Source organism: Colius striatus, chromosome 5 (assembly GCF_028858725.1).
Source record: "Colius striatus isolate bColStr4 chromosome 5, bColStr4.1.hap1, whole genome shotgun sequence".
NCBI lineage: Eukaryota > Metazoa > Chordata > Aves > Coliiformes > Coliidae > Colius > Colius striatus.
Genome location: NC_084763.1, coordinates 38,899,280 through 38,924,107, shown reverse-complemented (window position 1 = coordinate 38,924,107; position 24,828 = coordinate 38,899,280). Strand labels below are relative to the sequence as shown.

The 24,828-nt window shown below is 39.3% G+C and overlaps 1 protein-coding gene across 3 annotated transcripts in view; it reads right to left on the bottom strand.

The window, feature by feature from the left end:
* The window catches only part of LOC104551552 (sodium channel protein type 5 subunit alpha), a 175,584-nt gene that overhangs the window by 21,733 nt on the left and 129,023 nt on the right, over positions 1-24,828 (bottom strand). For all 3 annotated transcript variants that reach the window (XM_061996676.1, XM_061996677.1, XM_061996678.1), the window contains exons 19-20: positions 17,651-17,805; positions 13,755-13,928 (exon numbers count right to left, since the gene is read on the bottom strand). In XM_061996676.1, the coding sequence (XP_061852660.1) occupies positions 13,755-13,928; positions 17,651-17,805 (329 nt within the window). The remainder of the gene's footprint in view (positions 1-13,754; positions 13,929-17,650; positions 17,806-24,828) is intronic.

The following is a 24,828-nucleotide window of genomic DNA, read 5'->3' as shown; positions in this document are numbered from 1 at the left end:
ATTCAATTACTCATCTTAGACTTACTAACTAGAAACAAGACTTCTAGATTGTTGATAGGCATGACTGTATACCACAGACTCTAAAAGAATGATGCATATAACTCTTTGTTTCTGCACTTTTCCACTTGTTTTGAGTTCTGCACTTCCTCTAAAGGAGAAGGAACCCTGAGGTGCTTAACATTGAGATTCATATTTCCTGAAGACTATTTCTTTGTTGTAAACTATCTACTCCCTAATCTGGAAAATGGGGGGGATCCCAATGCTCTTCACTTTCTCAGAGCTTTTGTAGTGCCCAGTTGGTCAGAAATGTGTATGCTATCAGGCACAGGACAGGAGTCTGGATGAGGTGAGTGGCAGTAAAGATTACAGGTCGGAGTAACAAACACATGGAGCAATTGGGTTTTGCATGCTCAAATCAGTGTTCCCAGCCTGAACTCAGCAGGCAGTGAGAAACAAACAGCTCTCAAACAGCATAGGTAACATGACAATTTGTATGTATTTTAAAAAGAATCCAAATTAATCACCACATATATTATAAAATATTACTCTCTTAAAAGAGAGACCTCTGTATATTGTTCATCATAGTTCCCTTACTCCTATCTCAATGTAGTAATTTTCACAGCCCCCAATATCTTACTCTCACCAAGGTGAGTGTGCAAAGCTTATCTAGAAGGAGTAGGCTTTATTGCCATTTTAAAGGTAGTAGCTAAGTCTAAAAACTTCTATATGATATTAAAAAAAGAAATGCTTAATGTAAAAGGAAATTCTAGGCTCCCCCATGAAGACAGACAGCTCTGGTGGGAAACTTTTCTTTTCATTTTAGGGTGGGAAGATTTTTCCTCTGAACCTCACTGCTGGCTGGCAGCCTAGCAAAACTCATGAGGTTTGTGATAAAGTAGGATAAAGTGGCAAGCTAGTGTCCTCTATGGATCAACCTTTCTCCTGAATATGCATTTGTTTATGCACAAGCACTCTATGCACAGCTAAGCATCTTTGTAAAACTTGCTCAATTTGTTAAATTATTTACCAAGTGATGTCTTTATTGTGGCATGTGAGTGACAGCCAGCCTAAGGGCAGGAGGTCTCACAGACACCATGCCCGTGCTGGATGCAGTGAGCTGGACGTCTGCCAGGATCAGACATCCCACCTCTGCAGATGACTAAGTGGCGCAGAGGCTGACTGCCACACTTTAACATGTCACTCTTTACAAGGTGTGACACAAACTCATCTCCCGTGTACAGACCCAGCAGCTGACATGTGAGGAAGGTCTTAAAAAAACCCCAACATTGAAGACTTTGCTTCCATCTCTAAGAAAGCAGATCTGAATCTATGATTTGAACATGTCTAAGAAGTTGTTTAGGAACAAGTAATGCTGTAGGTTTGACAAGCTTCTTTCACCTAAATCCTGCTTAGTCAGTGCTCACAGTTAAAGATGATAACCTGGGTTTGACTTAAAAAACATCTTAAACTCATCAACTCTTCCAAACTGAGGCAACATCCGTTTTCTGTTATCCTTATTTCTTAGCAGCCTTGACCAGATCCTGTACTCTGAAGCTGCATTAACTTACACTCAAAAGCCTTCTGCTTTCTCTCACTCTGCCCGTAGACTTAGTGTTGGCTAAATAATGAGAAAAAACTGGAGGATTTGTCTAATACCAGGAAGCAAATGCCGAGCATACTTGTATGATAAAACCATTCATATAAGTTGTCTTAAAAGACTGGTATAACAGACATTATGGAGGTGTCATGATAGGAGTAACACTGTAGCACATATTTCTGTCTTTGGTGGAAAGTTTAGTGCAGGAAATGGTCTTAACCCCACAAAGCCTTTGAGCTGCCTATCCAGAAAGGCTGCAGGTATGGGAAAAATAGCTAAATGCTCAGTGACAGAAATTAAGATCCATTCATTCCAAATACCAAGGGAAGCTCATTCATTTGTAAAATGAATGTAGAGATTTAAAAGGAAATTAATCAAATACAGAGCACTCAACATCCTTCTTCACTAGTTTCACCCACGATGACTGAAAGTCAGCTCTTCACAAGGTCTTCAAATTGCTAGGTTCATGCATTTGCATGCTTTCTCCCTCATCCTGGATTTATATCCTGTAATTCTAGTTTCTCTCGAGGCACTAAATGTTCTGTTCAAATCCTGCAAGACCAGATTTCAGATCTGAGCAGGTTACCATTTTCTTTAGAGTGCCATAAACGTCATCCTGAAACAGATTACAGCTGCTGTTGTCCTCCTGACACAGATTTACACAGCATTAGATCTCTCTTCAGAGGATTAGGCCATGAAGTCATATGATATTTGGCAATGATTTACAAGGCTGGAGTCAGAACTGAGTTTGAGACAACTTATTTAAGTGCTTGGATGTTGGTTTTGAAGGTATCCCCATCAAATTTTATTTATAGCAAAATAAGTAAGGCAGAGACTTGGCCATTTGGACTTGATTAAAAGTGACCTGTAAGGCTATTTTTAGGAAAAAACTCAAGCAGTTTTCAAAATTGGTGCTGACTGCCCCACATAATCACAGCAAAAGTTGAAGTCAGCTGTTTCTGTTACTTTTTTTGCTGCTACAATGCTGTGCAGCCCAGAGCTGCTATGAGGTTCTGCTTTGTGCTCTGCTTGGTATCAAAATTGTGCTGGCACCCAGAAAACACCTCCAGGGTCAATGTAACCTCCAGGTTCACCATATGACACACCATTTTAACCTTTTCAGTACCTGTTCACAAATAGTTTTGCAGGTTTTTTTTCAGATAAAAAATAGCTCTAAAGACCAGGGAGCAGTGTGACATTGTGGAAAATAAGCAAATCCTAAAGATTCACCACTGCTCGCAACAAATTCCAATAAAATGTACAATCTGTTGTTAGGCTTGAGCTTTTCATATGGCATATGTGCTAAGAGGTAAGCTACAGAATCTTTTATTCATTTGTGCACTTTTTCTGAACCAAGAAGCATTATTTTTCTCATTTGCAGATGTTTTACCTCTACCATTTCCATTGAGGGTCTTTCCACAACCTGGTAGGTCTCACTAAGAAGCTTTCACAGCATTCCATCTAAAACTTCCTTAAATTTAACTTAATCAAGTAGTAATATGACATTGTAGACAGTCATGGACTTTGAGCTCCCTCCAATTCTGGCATTTGAGGAAGTTTCTTTGCCCAGAGGTAATTTTATCTATGTATCTATAAATACATCTACAAACATATTGTATCTATGTATCTATAGACCTATATTTCTGTATTTTAATATTCTTACATATTTCTATATACAAGTTTATCTATATAGAATTTACAACAGTTTGTAGTTTCCTGGAGCTGGGTAAAGGGAGAGATAAATGAATCCCACTGCTTCCACTTTTGCCACTTTTGGTGTTATACTCAAGGAAAGATGAGAGCTTTCAAATCCTGTGACTGCATTGAACACTAGAAATACCAGCCATGGGGATTACCAGGCCTATAGCTGGTGTTTTGAAAGCCAGCGTCCTGTCATCTACGTGGCTTAGTGGCATTAGCAGCATGGATCTAGAGTGCTCCAATCATTGTATGACACTCATACGTGTTTCCAGGGAAAATCAAGAAGACTCAATGAATTTAGACCACTACAACACAGGCAATGATCTCTGAAGAGAGGTTAGCCTCACTAATAACTGTTCAAAGTTGCTGCTAATATGTTCTAATGAGAATAATGTCTGAATATCTTAATTATTTTTGCAATCCACTATTAGATAATATTTGACAACAATATCATCAAAACAACAACAATAAGAGCAAATCTTGTCTGGGAGCAGGGGCATTTTTTCCAGTAACTGTCAATTTTTCTTTTATTGTTTTAGTGGAATATTGTCATTCTTGAGATGAGAAATGCAACTCGTGTATTCGAACACAGGCCACGTAAAGTTAGGTTCCCAGTGTGATCACATTGGTGTTCCCAGTAATTCATCATTTTACAGATTTGCAGTGGTTTTTTTTTCTGTTAATATTGTTCACTATGAACATGCAGAGATAAAGTTATACGATAGGTATATATGTCTTCACTATCTGACAATGACTTAAGAAATCAGTGCTGCAAACTAATATAAACCCCATTAAAGCTGTCAGAAGTTAATTTTAAGGCTACAGAAAAAGTTATAAAGTAGGAAGTGCAATAGCACAGCTTCCTTTCAGCACACACAGGGGAAACAGTCCTTAATCAAAAGATCAGACTCTTTTTCCTATGGAGCTATTGCAATTATAAAAGTAGTAGGGTTCCCTACTGTATGCATACATTTTAATAGCATATTAATAGCATGTACAGACTTCCCAGTCAAGAAATTACACTGGTGGCGGTCATCTGAAGGGCAGCAACCTTTCACCTGAGTCTGATAGAGATTCCAATGGCGGGGCGGTGAGTTTGAGCTGGAATAGGAGCTGCTTTTCTCTTTTTTGCATTCATAGAATCATAGAATTATAGAATCATTATGGTTGGAAAAGATCTTTAAGACCACTGAGTCCAACCAGTAGCCTAACACTGCCAAGCCCACCACTAACCCATGCCCCTCAGCATCTCATCTATGTGTCTTCTAAATATCTCCAGGGATGGTGACTCCACTACTTCCCTGGGCAGCCTGGGACAGTTTCTAACAACCCTCTCGGGGAAAAAGTTCTTCCTAATCTCCAGTCTGAACCTCCTCTGGTGCAACTTGTGGCTGTTTCCTCATGTCATATCATTCATTACCAGAGATCGACTACCACTTCACTAGAACCTCCTGGAAGGTAGTTGTAGAAAGTGATGACATCTCACCTCGGCCTCCTCTTTGCTAGGCTAAACAACCCCAGTTCCCTCAGCTGCTCCTCATAAGACTTGTGCTCCAGACTCTTCACCAGCTTCCCACTAGCCTAATCATTTCAGAAAACCAGTGAGTACCCACTGCACCAAGTTGGAAACAGCTCTTATCAGCACCATTCAAAGGCAAGTGCTAATCAGCATAGACTGCATCTTTTAATTAACCTCAGATCTCCACTGGGATGAATTAATAGCAGAGCCCAGAGAACCAGGGGTTCTGCCTGAGCAACAGTAAAAATCTTCCTTGGCTGATTGTGTAAATCCTAAAACCCATGAGAACAACTACTAAATGTCTGTTGCAGCACACAGCTGTGAGCAATACCCTGAAAGATGCTATCTTGGGGAGGAGACCTCCTTCCTGGTTTGGGCAACAGCACATGTTTTATGCAACTACGGTTTTCATCAAATTAACCTGCATGTTCAAATTAGAGGGGAGGGAGCAGGAAAAAAAAAGAACATTCAAAAGGGAACACGGCAGCTGAGTTGAAAGCTCTGGCCACTTACTTAAATAAGCACTTTGTGCTAATGCAGGCCCCCAGTGCTTTCAAATAGCTTTTTGTGTGCCCCAGGAAGACTTGTCTCTCCTTCTCTTTTAATGCTTTTTTTTTAATTTAAAAAAAAAAATAAGTAGAACAAAGAGAGCTTTAATTACTTTGGGTGCCTTTTTTCAGTCTCATTTCTCCTGTCCATTGCTGGATAGGATTACCCAAAGAAATCTCCACAGCTTGAGTGGCAGACCAATGTCTTTAACAGCTAGGCCTGTGGTCCCAAGTTACACCCCTTGACCTCAAATGCAAAATGTGAAAAACGCCTGGTAAAGAGGAATTTGCAATTAATTTGAAATTCATGAAACTTCTTACAGTCGCTCTGAAATATTGTTGGGAGAAAAAGGCTGGTAATGAGGTTCATATTCTCTTTAATATCCACCGGTTCTGAGAAGATGTTCATTATTACCTAATTTTTTAAAAACAGCTCTTTGCCCTTTCACTCTGACATTGCATTTTCTGCCATTTAGATGCCTAACTGTATGATTGTACCTGCCAATCTAGAAATTGTGTGTTATAAACTGAGGATAGTCTTAAAATGAAGGGAAGTCTTTAAAATTAGGACACTAGAGAGACTAAGGTGACCTGAACCAAAGTCACACCTCTGCTATCTGTTTCCTTGAATCACAGTCCTCACATTCAGGTAAAGACTACAAACTCCTTTGGGCTGTTGTGAAGTTAGTCCCTGTCAGGGAGATGAAAGCATGTCTGCAAATGAGTTAATGAACAGGTTTCCTCACCAGCAGTAGAGTTCATTACTGCTTGTGGAGTGCTTTCCTGTGTTAAAAGATGATAGGCTACACAAGTGCCTAGATTATTATAAACAAAATTATCTCCTAGAAAGTCCAATGCTAGTTCTTATAATTCAGATTTTAAAAGGCTTTTTACAACAGTCACTTACTTTTTTTTTCTCCAGGACATTTCCTCTTCAATTTTTTAAAAAAATTCCTCATCAATTACTAACATTAAGGCTGTGAAACTCTGTTAATACTTCATCTTCTCAGCTTGTTTACTGGTCCTCACGTCCATGCTTTTTTCAGGCAATATTTCCTTTTCAGAGTGCAGCCTTGTTGCTAACAGCGTGTGTGCCACTCCTGTTGGCTTAAATGCTTTTAAATAAATCATTCCTGCATCCTAATTGCTTCCTGGTGGTTTCCAGAAGAACCTCTTTATGTCTCACTGTTCTCTTAATCTGTCACCTGCTCAGGCTTTTCTGACAACTCCAGTCAATTCCCAAGTCAGATAGCTGTGAATCAAGAATTAAACCTCCGCTAATTTCTGAGGGTGAGTTGAATGACCTGATGCTGCAGCCTACATCCAGCAAGTCAGCAAACTGACTTCTCAATTTGTCGTTTTTCCACCCTACTCTTTCCAAATGGATTTTCAGGTTAATTCACCTTTTCACTGCAAACAGATACCTTTGCCAGAGATCTAGGCCCCCTTTATCAGCACTGGATAGGGCTGGCAGAGGGATTGCTGTGAATTTTCAGACACACATGACACTCCTTGATCAGCCAAACCTTGGCCAAGGCCCAAAGTCTTCCTCCTTTTTTGCAGCAGTGGTGGCTGTGTGAGTGCAGTCAACTTGAAATTTCTGGTATTTCTATTGGGACTTAGAGCAAAAGAACTACACTCATCTTCACATCCAGGCACTGTGCAGAGACAGCCTTGATTTAGGGTTAGTTGAAGAGTAAAATTGTTCTCCCTTTAAAAAGCTCTCCAGAAACACCACACAACTCATCACACAGTACCTTCTTGATGCTGAATGCTGTTATCAGGAGGAGATGTGAATATGTTAGATCACTATTTATTACCCAGAGATAGTGTTGTTAATGCCAGGGGTGCACACAGTCATTAATAAGACAATATTTCCCTGGGGGCTCAGCCCCATCGACTGTTGCATTTCCATCCCAGCCAGTGGGAGCTGAGGTGCTGAGATGAAGACATGCTTATTCCTGGTCAGGAATATATGACATGATGGAAAAAAAGGAGAAAAAAATCTGTTTAGGCTGCTTCCACAAGGTGTTGTGGATTTGCTTGAATCCCTAAAGCAATTATTTAATCATATGTTCCAAACCAATATGAAAGATACCAAGTTGATGTGGTAATATAAGCCTTAGCTTGAAAATCATCTCTGTTTAGTTGGATTCTTGAACCTGATACTGTATTGAATATGCTAGGATGGAGAGGGACTCTGAAGAATTATAGGATCTATTTTTTCTGCCAGAAAAGAAAGTGACACAAGGAGTACACTTATCTCTTCTTTCTATGGATTTTTTTTCCCCATTTATTGTGAATTAGACAATATATAGTAAACCATTTTGTTTTGGTTTGATTTTTTTCCTCCCTTTAAAACCAGGTTCCCTGTTTTCCAGGGAAGGATTCTCTATTCTATTAATTATCTGTCAGATTTATGCCATCAGCATAAACACCCAGAAGAATGTACACTAAGAAAACTTCAAAAATCCCACATGAGCACTTGCTTTAAGGAACTGGAGGAAAACTAGTAAAAAACAAACTCTGAAGAAATAGAACCCTGTTGTAACCCGTAGATTTTTGATAGCTTGCAGAAAATACTAATGAGCTCACTCTTAAGATGCTTCTCCGAAGGACAAGCTATATTATATTATATTTTTGCTCTACCTCAGCTGTATTTTTGTCATTCTGTTCCCATGTGCTTTTCTGAAGAGAAACTAGATGAAATTCACATTCTTTTAGGATAAATTCCCAAGAATACAAATTGGATTTCAGTGCTGTTTGGGAACAACTCGTTACAGCAGATTGTGTAATTACTGGTAAAGCAAACAGAAATCACCTTGCTAATCAACAGGGAACACAGATGGATAAAAACAATTAAAGTAATCATAAGCCATCAATATTTACTTCACATAGCAAGTTTTTGTCACTTAAGGCAATTCAACACAAGGGCATAATATAATTCAATTCATTTTTTAACTAGAAAGACTGTTTTAAATTGATCATCTCAAGCTCAAAGATTATTAGCTGCTTCTTAGGTTGTCTGGCAGTGAAGTATCTGAAGTGGAACTCTTATCTTTCCAGGAAATTCTTTTGGAAAATGTAATAGCTACCTTTTTTTTTTTCAGCATTCAGGGGAAATTATGATGCATTTAGTGACTGAACATCCGTGAGCAGCAAACAGGAAATTTGACAGCAAATAGGAAATTTGCAAAGATGCTCAATGTGGAATACAAATCTTTAGGTACAAACTCAGCAGCTCCAGGAAAACACCAGGAACACAGCCATTCACAAAAGGTGAATGAGTAACACATCTTAATAAATAACAGAATAAACTAGTAACAAAGTAATGAAACAATAAATAACAAAAGGTGTTATAGACATTCACAAAAGGTATGGAGGGGTGTTTGTGATACATTTGTATTTTATCTACAACACCCTGCCTAAGTGATTTCTTGAATAACTCATTTGAGATGTCTTGCCTCCAAATCTGTTTGGCAGACTGATACACTGCTTAGAGCTGTTGTGAACCCCTGCCTTCATGATGGCAGAGATGGCTCTCTGGGAAAAGGGATGGAAGGAGCAATCTTTCTCTGTGGGGACTCAGGTGGAGACAAACTTGGAGGGTATCAGGGCTAAAATAGAACTAGGAAAAAAATCTTCCACTCACCACTGCAGGACATAGTGATGGGACTCATAAGACCCATTGCTGGATATGGTTGAAGGGGAAGGAGCCGGCCAAAATCTCTAAAAAAGCAATCACTTAAAAAAAATAGTTATCCCCAAGTATCAGATCTTGAAAGACTGGATAATCTTAGAAAGAATTGGTGGAGAAACCCTTATCTCTGAAATCAGTAAATGACAATTAGGGTTTGGAACTAACTTTTGGTCAATTAAATTGAACTCAAAAGCTGTAATAGAGATAATGGACTTTTCTAGAGAGGTGACATTCGTGCCTGTTTAAGAGGATTTTTCTGTGTATGCCACAGGCAATGAAACTTTTTTCTGAGCATTCTTACTAGTGAGTTAAGGATTTTTCATCCCTTTCCCAGAGCTTTCTCATGACAGCTTCTGTAGCGTAATGATCTCTCTCTTCTGCCTTCAACGCATAATCAGTGATAGAAGAAGCTGTTGATCATGCAACACTTCCAGTCTTTGAATGATGCTAAGCTCCAGATTGATATCTTTCTCAATCTGACCACTGTGATGGAATAACCCATCCACTGTTAGCAGAGAGTGTGACATAGCTCAGAATTAATTGGCTGAAGCTCAAATTAGGTAAGCTCAAGATAATGTTTCTAAGTCAGAGGAAACAACTGAAAGGAACATCAAACATGACATCAATAGGTACAACCAATGGAATTTATCTGGGCTTTATATTAAACCCCATGGATCTCTGCCTGTTGCAGGACACACCTGATTTAAAGTAGTTTTCATAAATGTTTGTTTTGAATGCCATGTGGCTCTGTCACTGGCCAAGGTCAGACTCCTTGTTTAATCTGCTTCGTACAAAGAAGTTTTGATTGCAGGAATGCTTAGAGAATATCTATTCTTTGTGAAAATATTTCCCTGTGCATCCTAGCAAAGAGGATTGTGCATAAATACCATTCCTGATGGTGATAGTGACATATATATTATATATATTATATATATACTATAGTATATATATATATATACTTTTCACTGATTTGAAAAGAGCTGTGGACCACTTCAATTCATGAGCAAAGAGGAGTCATATTTGCAGTGTAGAAGGGGGTTACTTGCAGGAAAATACTTCTTTGCAGGCAGCTAACATGTATAGATATATATTCATGATGTTTGTTCAATATAGCCAAATTTCAACAGACGTCTAAGGCATCTTACATGCCTAAGTTGAAATGAGCCTAGATTTTATGGTTTGATTATTCCCTTCTCCCTTCCTCCCACAGAAATTTGTTGCAGCAGGACTTCATTGTATTGTGATGTATTTAAAAGCATTCTCTTATTGTTTTGCTACATGAGCACACCTCTTTGAGATGCAGAAAGGCCCATTATGAGAGCCTATCCTTATAGGGATTCTACATCCAGTAAAAATAGCTCTCACTTTGTGCATTACTGTGTGTTTTGAGATTCAGGCTTTGTGAAACAGAATTCTCTCTAGTAATGCACAATTGTAACATGGAGAATTTGGTGTTCCACTAGCCCAAATCACTGTCAAAGGTCTTCACAAGGCAGAATGAGTAAGAAAGAAAAAAAAAAGAAAGTGGAAAAAATCAGCAGCAATATTCTTATACCCACTCTGGGTTCATTTCCCATTTAGAAATGGTGAATACTTGCAAATTTTAAGCTGGTTTTATGAATTATTCACAACAGAAAAAGGATTCTGAGTTGCATTTGTACAATGAGAAAACACAGATGATAGATGGTTTCACATGTCCAATGAAAAATCAACCATCGCAGCTTAAATTTTGAATACCGATACCAAACTGCTAATGAATAATTTGCAGATCAGGAATTTTTAAGTGAATAATTTTAAACAAATAAATTTGAGCAAATCAGACAAGTGGTTCATCTGCTTCTTTTGGAGCAGCTAATTTGCCCATTCACTCCCTTCTGCAGCTCAGTTGCAGTGATTTGGTTCTCAAAGGGCGGAAAAGAAAATGTAAATTGCAGTAAAAAGTGTGCTGGAAGGATGACAGCATGTTACTGTGCCAATTCAGAGTGGCAGGGTGTGTGAGCAACAGGGTAGGAGAAGAGCATTTGTTAAACTCACTAAAAATATAGTACCAGGTTTTCATAATCCACATTGGGAAACGATTTTGAAGAAAAGGATAGGGCATGGGGGAAAATTTTTATTCACAGAGAACACTAAAGGGCCGGTGATTTCCTGGAGTCAATCAATACCTAAACCAACTCAAAGATGGAGCAACTTTTTACTTAGACCGGGAGCCTGCTAAAACAACATTTAAATGTGAGATAAAAAAACCACCCAAACCTCTGGGTCTGCAAGAAGACTCTGGGGTGGCTTTTCTGGGGATAAGAGGAGTCATGGGAGCCCACAGTCCCCTTTCCCTTTTCCTCCATAATAGTGTTTTATACTATATATGCTCTGGATGTATGGCATGAGAGGTGAAGCCTCTTTCCCCAGGCTTGGGACTGCCTTTGCAATCTGTCATCATACTCACAAACTCCACCACTAGAAGGCTAATGTAGCTAAATTTTGGGGTTACATACTGACTTTGCATTCTTGTAGAACTCCTGCTTTTACTTTTTTCACCTGGAGGATATAATTTAGCTTTTGTTTTACTCTCTTTTGTACTTATCAGATGTCACGCTACAAACTATGTATTTCTAACAAGTGTGAACCTGGTTTCAAGCAGTTAATGACCAGCTGTACTGGGCACTGGTGAAGCCTCACCTCAAGTGCTGTGATCAGATTTAGGCCTCTCACTATAAGAAGGACACTGAGATGCTGAAACGTGTCCAGAGACAGGATCTAAAGCACAAACAAGTCTAATGAGGAGAAGCTGAGGGAAATGGGGGTGTTTAGTCTGGATGAGTTTGAGGGGAGACGTGATCACTCTCTACAACTACCTGAAAGGAGGCTCTAGCGAGGTGGGGGCTGGTCTCTTCTCCTGACTAACAAGAGATAGGACAAGAGGAAATGGCTTCAAGCTGCACCACAGGAGGTTTAGATTAGAGATAAGGAAGAACTTTTTCTCTGAGAGGATTGTCAGACACTGGCACAAGCTGCCCAGGGAGGTGGTGGAGCCCTCATCACTGGAGATCTTTAAAAACAGTGTAGCTGAGGTGCTGAGGGACATAAGTTAGTGTTGGGCTTGTCAGAGTGATGTTAGTGGTTTGATTTGATGATCTTAGAGATTTTTTCAAACTAAAACAATTCTATGGGTCTATGATTTTATGATGCATCATAGCTCCAAATTGTTTCTGTGAATTCATCGTGCAAACTCTCACTCCTGTCAGGAGCTACTTGTTGAGACAATATCCAGCTCTCATCCAGCCCTTCAAGCCTTCAGAAGCTTGTTAAAACAATAAGTACAATAATAAATCCCTAAAAGCCCATATAATACTTTAGGTGAATCTTATTAGTCCCATTTTACAGTTGGAGAAATCAGGAAAAAAAAGCTGTGTCACTTAACCTAAACCACAGTAAGCATAGTTTTCAGGGCTGGGCTATAACTTAGGAACTGGTGGTTTCCAATCTTGTGGTTAGATAATTAAAGGAAGCCTTCCTCTTCTATTGAAGCTAATCTGTGAAAAATGAGTGCCTTCCCTTTAAGAGGTTTCCAAGTATATCTGCAAAGAGGAATTTATGATCTACAATTTATGTAAAGAACTTCCTTTTCATAAATCAATTTATTAAAGCTCTGGAGAAGATTCCAAAAGCTCTAATCCAGCAGTGCACTTAGACATGTCCATAACTTCAAACAAGTAAATTGTCCTATTGAAGTGCTTTCCTGGACTGGGGCCAAAGAAAGTGCAATTCTCCCTTGAGTCAGGGTTCAGACATAAAATGGGGAAAAATAATTTATCAAAAGTTTAATAAGTTACACAGTCATGGCAGAACTCTGCCAGGCCTCCACATTAATATCTCAGGCTAATAAGAAATGACCTGAGGGAGATAATTGATTCCTTATTGGTACACTGTGATGAAATGTTAAACCTCATCAGGAGGAAGCAATGCTGCTGGCTCTTCCTGAATTTGGCAGCTCCAACATTAAGGCAATGTGAAACTTTGGAGGGGACATGTATAGTATTAGCAGCACTCTTGGAGCACGAGTTTCCTTCAACTATTACTTATTTTAAAGGATTACCCTCATAGAAGAACTAAGCATTCCAATATTTCAAGGTTTTGGAGTATTTTGTAAGGTTTTGTAATAGTAAAATCACTTTGCCAAGAGAACTATTCACACTTTCTTTAGGACTCCTTCACTGATAAATATCTGAGAGACAGTACTGAACATACTGTTATGTGTTGCTGGCAGCCTTGCTGGGAAGCTACGCCAAGGACAGCTTCCCTAATCTGCTGAAAGACTTGTGTGTTGAGGTCATGTGTGGAGCTGTGTGTTGAGGTCGTGTGGAGCAGTCGGAGGTAACCGGACCTTGTGGGATTGTGGAACGAGATGTTAAATGCTTAAAGAAAGAGTGAGTTCCTAGGGACAAGAAGTGACTGTGACTCAAATTAGCAGGGTGACACCTCTACATAATGACACAAAGCAGTCTTCTCTGCTCTGGAACTCTGATTCCTGGGAATACACAGCTACCTTTGAGCTTTGCCTATGGTTGCTACTCAGAACCAGAGTGAAAGCTGTCATTTTGCAAAGACAAAGCTGCCAGACTTAACAGTCTATTCTTATGCATTAAAAATCCAACACTGAAACCATCATAGTTCCAAAATGATACTTACATCTACAATAAGGAAATCGAGCCAGCACCAGGCATTGGTGAAATACTTCTTGAATCCATAAGCCACCCATTTCAGGAGCATTTCCAAGACAAAGATGTAAGTGAATATTTTGTCAGCATATTCCAGCATGGTTTTTATGTTTTTTCGATCTTCTAGGTAAATATCTTCAAAAGCCTGGAAGTACAAAAGATTGATTAAAAGCATCTTCTAAGCTGTGTTGGGAAGCGTTGGTGCTGCACTGCAAGTCTGTAGTATTATTTTATGGGATATAATGTACTGTTAATTTCTCATAGATTTTAACATTACCGTCAGAAAGAGCACACAGACGCAAGTAGGTCTGACCCTAACCTAATAGAGATCTGCTCAGCTTCCCTTATAATGGACACATGCTCAGCTATCTCTCTCTAGCCTCTATTAGCTTAAACGTCCTAAATTTGGGAACACAAATCTGTGAACAGGGTGTCTATGGGCACTCTGCCTCAGGTCCCTTTGGCCTTGCCACTGCTATTGGGGCACCTCAGATGTCCCAGGGCATAGGATGTCTGTCAAATACATCTTATTGTTAATGGTGAAAAACTGGGTTTATTAACCTTTCCATGTTACAAAGTACCAGAGTTCCCTGGCTTCTGTTCAGCCATCACATTTTAGGTAGCTACAGCTATCTGCCTCAAGAGATGCTCATTATTATTCACTTAACAGAATAATTATGTTTTAAAGGTCAGGGTATCTAACTACCCATCTCATCTATCTCTATAGCTAATCTTATGCAAGACACACCAAAAGACCTTCAGTATCTCTCTCAAATACAAGCAACTTAATAACCCCTTTAAAATATATAAGATATAAACCAATATGCCTACTAGCACAAAACAAATAAAGTCGTTTCATAACTTAGCTTTCACTTTATAAATGTATGTCAAATAAAATGCAGGATCCTAATGGCAGGGTTGCATATAGACAGCCTGTTTGGGGGCTTCTAAGTGAAGCAGTGGTTAGTATCCGCTTCCCCAGCTACTCTAGCGACTGTCATTACACAAGCTGTTCCCCTGTCCCTGTAACCTGGATAATCCAAACTTTGACATACTACTCCCACCCCATTGTGTGACCCAGAGCACTTGGCAGCAAGAAACAATGATATTTGAGAGTGTTTCTGCTAATCATTTTAATTATCTGTATTTACATATTTCAAGATCTGTAGCTACTTTCTGAGGAACTTCAAAAAGTTAGCAAACACCCAGTGCCTGGAGATACAAGAAGTGTGTTACTTGTCACTCAAGCAGTCACACTGCTCTTTTGCTTGCCAGGGAACAGTAATTAAACTGACAAGAAAGCTTTGGTAGCCTGTGCCAAAGATTGTCCATTTGTCCCCACACTTTGGGGTGACTTTTCCACTGCAACTCAATCTCCTATCTTGCCTTCAAAAATAATATTTCAAGGATGTGAAAGAGCTGTTGGAGAAAGCCACAGAAGCAAATACACAGAGAGATTGGAGTTTATCACTTTTTGTAGGGGCTCACTCACTTTGTCAGATGACTTGCTGTACATTGCAATTACTGCAAAAATAACAACAAACTATTTAAAGTGATTTCCTCCTCTCCCTTGCTCTCTCTGTTTTCTACCAACTTGTCAAAAAGAACATTGTGTTTTGCCTACTAAAAGCACTCTGTGAGTCAGGAAGCAGCTTAATAAGGGATGAAAAATATGCTACCTGAATGCCTCAGGTGCACTGTACTGCATGAGCTATGGATATTACCTACATGACAAAGTTGTGCTGCCTTGCATTCTTTCACTGTGACAACACATGAAAACTTTGCCACATAAAACATCACTAAGGGTTATTTCTTCTGCTTTGCTTTGTGTATTAAAAAATATCTAAACAGATTACCTGCACCATTACCCACAATTAAAACACAGGCTCCCAGTGTGAGTGTTGATGCTTAAATGCACAAGATGGGGTTTGGGAACTTTTGCAGTAACCTATGTTTTGATGGTTTAACTACCACACACAAATATATACTGGCTTTTAAATTCCCTTGAAAACTTAGTATGTCCTAGTGATGTAGCCAGATGAGTTGTTTTTGGAAAAGCTCACTCCAGAACAACAGAAGAGAAAAGCTGTGTGTTACCTCCAACATTTTCAGTAGAAATGCTGAAGTGTAGTGCTGATGTGAGAAAATGCAGCATAATTTGCCTTTATACAGAACTGCACTGGCTAAATTGAAAATGGCAAAAAAAAGTAAATGAATGCATGCAATGAAAATTAAATGAGATTTATATTGCAGTGTTCAGTATCTAAGGCACTTTTAATTACATGTGTAAGGAAATGTATTCATCTAAACTGTATTATAGCAAGTGACATGCCCCCTTTAGAATGTGTTAAAAAATTAACATGCTGATTCTCAAGCTGGTGCAAAAACTGTCAGACTCCATTGATTTCTGCAAAGTATGACAATTTTCAGCAGCCTACTATTTACTCAAGTTTTTCAGCCTCTTACTGTTCATAATAAAATAAAATCCCTTGGGTGAAATTTCAGCCCATCCCTGGTGGACCTGGAGAGCAGCCTATTCCTTTCCTTTTTGCATCAACATTTATGTATTTTCACCTTCTTGTCTCCCTGCAGAGACTTTCTTTAAACTACATAAATGCAGTACTTCTGTGTTTGTGGGGTTTTTTTTTTAGGCCACTGATAATTTGCTTTGCTCTCCTCTAGAGTTTCTTCAATTAGCCCATGTCTTTCCCAAAGTGCAATGCCCAGAGCTGAAGCCAGTACTCCAGCTGAGGCCTCCTTGATGCCAACTGGAGTGGAAGAACATGCTTATTTATACAGCCCAGTAGGGTGTTTGGCTTTTGTGTGGTGCTGTGATGCAGTTTATCCTACTTGTTGCCAGTTCTCTCTGCAGTTGTTTTTAGTAAATCTGCTACCTTACCAGCTATCCTGCATCATGCCTTTCTGCCTGTGCTTATTGCTGATGAGGTGAAGCAGGCACCTTTCTAAGATGATGCTTCTCTTGCTACTGAAGGTAAACTCATTTGTTCGGCTGAAGATAATCTTGACTTCCAGAAAGACACGTATAACCTGTCCACACACGACACTGCTTGCATACTTAGTAGGTGTTATTTCTTACTCTATCATGGAGGACAAAAACAGGGACCACCAGACCAAAGCCTGGAGAACTCTTCATATACCTCTACATCCAGATAGAAACTTGGCAGAAAACCCATCAACTTCAGTGACATTCCTGACATGTAAATGAGCAACTTAACTGTAAAGAGCCCAGGGCTGTTAATACAAAGTATAATCCTAAGTACGCAGTGGGATCTCAGGAGGAGAGGATCCCTTATCAGAGTCCTGGGCAATGACCAAATGGCCTCCACACATAGACATTCATTCACATACAAACACGAGGTATCTGTGGAGGGAAGGTACAATAATTTAAGATCACTTTATCTTAAATTAGAGGCACCCATTAGGTCTGTGGGTAGCACTGGTTCAGTGCACCCTGCATCTTTCATGATTTTGCTTTGCTGATTACAAAATGAGTTAAGAAAAGACGAAAAAAAAAAAAAAAGCCATCCCTGAAGCAAAATATAAGCCTCCAGATAGGAACTACCTTGGAGTAATTATGGGTTGCTGAAGTAGTAACTTCATACAGACTTCCTTAAGGATTTGCTTTTCAAAACGTACGTACAGGATAAATTTATAACAGAAGAAAATTCCCCACTGTACAGTAAAGGCAGTTGAAATCAGAGAAGTTGAAGACTTGTTTTAGCCCCAAACATATTTTGCTTTGAGAAATGATCACTCTAGTAAGATCTTAGAGACAGTTAACTGGAGAAAACCTTCTCAGAGACCCGCGTCCACTTTTGACCAGCTAGGAAATCCTGTTACATTTACCAGGGCTCCACTGCTCAGCAGGATCATGAAGATGATGAAAGTTTCAAACCAGTTGTGTTCGACGATTCTGTAGCAGGTTTTCCGCAGCCGCCACCAAATTTTGCCTGGAAATTTTGTGATGTCCACTGAACAGCATTGGAAGAACCGCACACAAACTGAAAAGGAGAAAAAAACATCCAAAGTAATTGTTAAAAAAGCCCATTTAATTTTAAAAACTGCAATAAGGAATCCTAAATGAGATTTCTTGTAGTGATAAGTTGCTGCATTGAGTCCTTCTTCCCTTGTTTTTCTCACCAACCTCTTCTGCTCTGCCTTCTATTTCCCCCTTTTACTCTTCCACTAAAAAACATTCAAAATCACTCAAAATGCCCCCCAGTCATTTCTCCCAATGACTTTTATGATATAAAATATGTTGTCCTGAAGTCACCAGTGCCATAGGTGAAATCATAGGAGCTGAACTCAAGCAGCACCCCTCATCAGGACTAATATCTAGATGAACCTGCTTTAGTAGAGAGGTTGGACTGGATGATCTCTAGAGGTCTCTTCTGATTCCCACCATTCTATGATTCCCTGTGATTCTGTAGTGACTCTAGTAGGGTATTATCAATAATTTCCACATCGTTTTGAATGGATGAAAGATATTTTCTTGCTTCTATGATACCACTAGAATGGCTGATTAAAAGTGGCAATCTGATGAAAAGGAGATGAGGGGAGGAGGTTCTACAGTGCAGATGGCACCAACATGCTGAAGAGACTCAGTAAAAGTGAGCAGAGTTTGATCTCTCAGATTCATCAGCTTAAACAAGGTGCTAGCACAACTTTGGAAATATATTTAGGTGGTTTAACCCCCTTTGATGTCAGCAGAAGTTTAGATATCCAGTCCACAGACAGTTCCTCACTGATGCTTCATAGCACTTTCTGGCCTTAGGGACAAATGTGTGGTAGCTAAATACCATCATCATAATGGGGACCACATAAGCATTTCTAATAGGAAAAACCATGGCCATTTTTAGTTTCCTTAGCAGTATTCATTTGTTACAGCAAAAGGATGTTGTCATTGCTAATGGACAGATCCATCTCTACCATTCTAAAAAACACTATGTGCATTACCTTGTGCTGGGTAAGGACTTAAAATTGTGTAAACAAATGCTCTGGTAGGCAGTACTTGTCTTTTTCCAGGCTGTCCATTCAGTTTTTCACCAGATAATTTGACTCAAATTTCACAATATTTGCTGATGAGAACAACCCTCAGAAACTACTCTATTTTCAAAAAGCAAGCTCTTACCCTGCATTCATTCTATATGTTGTACAGAAAAAGATTTAGCTATGGAGCTTTATCAGTCCCAGCACAAGGGAAAAAAACACAGGCCAACTGCTTCTGTATCTGAAAGGTGGCCAAGGTCAGGAAGATATCTTGAAGCATGAGACTGCTCAGAAGTGACAAGGGAGGACAGCTCATTATGGTGATATAACGCAATGTTATTGCAAGAAGGAATAATATTTAGGCAAGGAAACTGGGGAAGGAAAGCAGGTGAGGGCCAAGGCTGCGCAGACAGCAGTTGCTGCTAATTCAGGGTGGCATAACTGAGGTGCTTGAGCTGCATGTGATATGCAAGGAGATCAAGTACAACTCCTGGGATGCTAGGATTCCCAAGCAGTTGGAAGACGGACTGTTCTGGCAGCAGGCTCTGCCAGGAGGAAGAGAGCTGCTAAGTCTGCTGTGGTTCTCCTGATATTTTCTATAAGTTTTTGTTATCACAGATCCCTACTGTGGAGCAGCAGCACTGTGGGATATTTTATACATAAATAATTCCCAGAACTCCTCTCTCACACATTTCTGAGGTTTTGGCTATGTGTAGGCTCTTGGTATGGGACTAACAGGACAGGAAACTATTTATGCAAAGGTAATGGGACAGTGGTGCAAGTAACTACCCGTCCTCTAAATGCCTGCATCAAACAGACCCACATCTCTACCCAGTTTAACAATGTATTTTGGAATTCAGAGAAATTCTGAGTTGAAATAAATTCAATCAAAATCAAACTAAAATTAAAATTAATTTTAATTAAAAAAAACCCTAACTAAACTAAATAAATAAACAAAATAAAACTAAATAAACGAATAAGCTAAATAATAAAACTATTTGAGAAGGACATAATGCTAAGAGAAGACAGAAATGTAAGAACCAGCTCTCTGCCTCTTTGTGTGTCAGATACTACTCTAGGAAAGGCAAGTTTTATCCTTCTAAGCACTTCAATCACGTCAAAGCACAAAAGTACATCATATTAGTCACTACTTTTTGCTAAAACCAGTACACTGTTCATAGATGGCAATGTGTGTGATTTGGGTATATTTTAGGCAGTAGGAACATGGAACAGACTTTGGGTATGCAGCACTGCATTGGTACCAGGATCCCTGAGCTAGCATACTCAGGGGAGTTATAATCCCACCATCATGACATGACAGAGGGGGCTGTTTAGCTGCATCTCTTAGCAGGGCCTTCAGAAAACTCTTATACTACTTCTCACCTCACAATCTGCATGATCATTACCATTTTTCAGGTGTTTGTTCACACTTTGGTGTTTTTCACTTTGGTGTACACTTGTCTCCTCATCATCAACTCAACTTTGGATCAAGAAGATGAAAGACTTGTGCTCATATCCTTCAGTCATCAAGTGAACAGGCTAATGAGTGCATTGTTCGCTGCATAAATGGATTTCTCATGTCAAGAAAAAATCCCCCTTTGTACTGGAAGTAACCATTGTATCTAGCAGAATAAACTTTCTATGAGTTTACCTCCTTTCCATAAATAATTTAAATTTGGAAAAAAAACCCAACCAAACAAAAACCACCAACTTTTTTTTTTTTTTTTCTGATTTAAAACATTCATCCAGAAAATTTCCTCTGTTTTACTCTAAGGTACATCTTACGTGTGCACTTAGTTTTCAGTCTCATGCTCTACTAGAAACAGGCATGATGTACTCTGTCATGCTCTTATAGAGTGGAAATGCTCTGTAAGTACTGTTGGAAAAGGTTAGGATCTTCCAGGAAGTGGTTTTCCCCACTGTAAGACAGTTGGATGAATCATTCCCTGGAGGAGTCTGCCTCTGTCTTTCCACTACACAGGGAGCCTACATTATTACCTGAGCCCAGGCATGGCTAAAATTACGGGATAACCTTCAAATTAAATACTAATGAGCAGGGCACCATAAGTTCCAAAGGCTCTTAATTTCTGATGGAAAAAAGTCAGAAAATGGTAAAAACAGGCTACTGCTGATTCACTCAGCTTCCATCTGATAATTTACAGGTACTGCGAGGTATTTTTAAAGACAGAAAGCCAGCTAGGACCACTAATCTTTTTTTTTTTTAGTGCTCTTTGATGGCTTTCTTGCAACTCTCATCTGAAAAAAAAAAGTCCTAGTTAATGGCAGCAATACCTTGGAAACTCAAAAATAGCTTCTCAGATGAGTCAGCCTAAAATCACAGCGCTATTAAATCCCATGCTTTTGATTGGGCCCAATTCAGAAATGTTTAGACCAGATTCTGATACAATTACTAAAGTCAAGTAGTACTTCCGTGAATAATCATGCTGGCTGCAATTCAGACGACAGGTTATTTTTAACTACTCATAAATCAAACAGAAAAAATAAAAAAAGAAAACTGAAAGAAAAATAGAAATCTGACCACAAGCAGGTGTTTTAATAAATTAATGAAGGTCTATTTCCATTTCAGATTTTCCTTCACTGTTATTTCATACCTGTGCTTTTCTGGACTTTCTCATAATGTTGGTAGCCCACTGTTCTGATGACCTTGACCCAAGCTTAAATGTTGAATTAGAAGCTTCACACAACCCCACAAAAAGAGTTTACCTGACTTTGGTCAACATCCCAATAATCAGGGGGGTTTTTTCCATTTCTCAAAATATCAGAAACCAAAATATCAAAGCCATTCCAACGTGTCTAAGTTATGGCCTGGTGAGAGTCTGAGCAATCATAATTCCTGCTGGCTTCTGTAACAAGGCAGGTGGTCAGCAGAACCAAACTTCAGGTTTCAAAAGGTACTTTATCCACATGAAGACTATTAACACCTTTTAGCAGAGCAAGTGTCAAGACAGGAGTAAACCCTTCAGCATTTCTTATAGCAGCATTACTCATACTGCCTTGTCTAGTAGATTTGTGCTATCAATGCTAGTAGGGAATGGGTTGTGCAAAAGCAGCTGACTACCTTGGGATTTAGTCAGGACTTTGTTTTCCCACTGGAATTCATGTTGGGTTACATCTTTTTTGAGAGCAAACTAGCCTGTTTTCACAACAGCCTTTTGTGTAGTAAGTTACTGTTCAACAGAAACACAGAACAGCAAAAAAATTCCCTGCAAAGGCTCAAGTTATTTGCTGGTAAATCAGTGAAGCTGTACTGAGCTGCATCAGTAGTCAACTTGTCCAAGAACATTTTCTGGTTTTAATTCACATTTACAGATTACATAACACTTCTCATGAAACAGAGACCTATTTACCAAGGAACCTTTCCAAATACATTGGTATACCATGATATTATTCACTTTTTGTTTGTTTTTCATAACAAGGGAACTGGTTCCTTCAGTCACTGGGGTGTCCTATAGCACAATCACAACTTGCATATTAAAATACGTCCTAAAGTCTCCCCTGCAGGTGTGACAGGGAAAGCTCCTTCTTAAGCATCTGATACAATGATAGACATGTTACTAGGAAAAAAAAGAAAAACAAACAAACCCCAAACTAAAAAGCAGGAGGGATTTAATTTACAGTGCAATTTGTATAAATATTCCTTTGGATACACATTCACATTTTCTAGCCTGGTGCATTATAATCACGGAGCTGTTAGACCTGATTGCATTACTTTGGTGCACTGGGAAAAAAAGTCTCTGTAAATGTGAGAGCTATACTGCAAAACCTTCCTCCTGCAAGCATAACAGCCAAGTCTATTGTTTTCAGGCTTATTAGTAAAGACTTCACAATTCCACTGCTTGTTCATACTAATGTATATATATTTAAATTTACATAAAATTATTAGATATGTCTTGGATGGACTGGGCTGCTAATTCTCTTCAACAAACCAGGAAGAACAATGAACTTCTTCTATACTGGTTTCCAGTAAGTCTGGTACCTTGTGTTTAACTGCAGAAATATTGCTATTACCTTTACACAGGAGCTCCCAATTATTGGGATATTCATTTTTAGAACAAAAACATATTTTGCTTAGCTTTGAATATTGGTCAGAGCATTTTTTGCTTTGCCACAAAGAAAAGACAAGTTCCTCAGCATAAACTCAAGCAGGCAGATGTTCACAACATGGTTTTAATTTAGGTATTTATCTTCCAGGCTGGATTTCTAATGACCAGTCTAGTTAGCTGTGTATGCTCAAGAAAGCAAGCAAGCCTGGCTATACTCCCTTTGTAAGACTCCATGCCAGAGTGAACATGATTGCTGCAGATCCTCTTTATTTAACCCTCATCTCATCCTCTGGCCCCAATAACACACTGGCATGTGTGGCTGGGTTTTATACACTGTGTAGTTCTAGGGCCCACACAGAACAGATTTGCAATCACTGTCTCCAGCATTTCGTACCCAAGACACACATACGGAGATCTGAGTCTTTTCTTGTGTACTACAACCAGATGCTGCCAAGAGAACATCTAACAAAGCCACAGTCTGTCAGGTGTTTTTACTCTTCCAAGGGCTTTGCAAGGGTATGTTGTTTGTCTGCTGCTGCTCTCCTCAAAACATATCCTCTCAGAGGTCACTATAAATAATGGTATGATGCCTTGAAGCAAATGCAGTGGGCAGTCTACCACCAACTTGAGCCTTGCTTTGAGCAAGGGGGTGGACAAGTTGAAGTCTAGAGGTCCTGTCCAACCTGAATTAACTTTCATCCTGTACATGCAATAGGACTGTAAGAGTCTTACGATGTCTGAAAATTATATACATCAAAACAGTAGCATTACCCTCCCAATGGCATGCTACACTCTATCACTCTATCTCTGGTATTATGGCTAGAGGAAGAAGATACTTTTTTTTTTTTTTTCCTAGGATGACAACACATTTCTTTGGGCTTGGCTTGGTTTTACTTAGCTTTTAAACATGACCTGGTGGCGGTCCCTGTAGCTCAGTTTAGATTTGTTTAGCTTAATGGACTCGTCTCTCATTTTTTTATTTCTAAGCAGCTGCTAACTGGGAGGGCATGACGCAGATCCCACCATTAATCAGAGCAACTTTACTTCAGCACATGGCGCTTTCCAACTGCGATAACTGTTTCTATGTGGTCATATGAAAAGGTAGTTTTGACCATGCTCAGTGTCACGAGTTGCGATCAACCGCGTGCCGAGCAAGGTAGCTCATTCTCGCGTGACCATCTGATGATACTCCTTTGAAACCTTTGCCAGCGGGCTGTCTCTGGGGAATTACGCCTAAGGACTTGGTGAAAACTTTCTCCTATTAGGGTCTGGGAGAGAGGAGCATGTTGGGGCCAGGGGCTCTCAGTGAATGACCTTCCATGAGACACAGATGATAATGTTCAAGTAGATAGCAATTTTTGATGCAGAGAACACATACCAATGGAGGCAACAGGACTGGAGTGTTGCAAGGCATCTGGAGGAAAAAGTACCCAAATAACTGGCACTGTCTAGATGTTGCTTTCCCATCAACTGGCAACACAAATGATCTCTCAATTTCTATCAGTTTTTTTTCCCAGCAATACTTGATAGCTTCCAGAGCTATGACCCTACTTTGGCTTCACATTTCCTAACCCCAGAATACTCCCTGTTGACCCTAATCAAAGCTATTTTGAGATGATAATGAATTAACAAGTCTCCCCAAGAAAAACAACCTATGGCTTATCTGGGTCACCCAACTCCCGGAAAACGGTGACCTCAGCAAACTTTCAGCAACTATTTCAAGACTATGCACTATCTTCATTGCCTTTGTTATCTGAAAAAGGGGGCTGAATTTGGAACATATTTCTTCAGGACATAACCTATGCTGAATGTATTCAGATGTCACAGTTTGAATTTAGATAGCTATTAAGCTAACAAGGTAAGATCTTAACCCTTCCCCTCTCACTCTTCCTCTTTAATCTACTACTACTACTAATGTAATTCTTTCACAAAGAGTAGCTAGTCCTTCTCCCAAATATACCAAATATTATT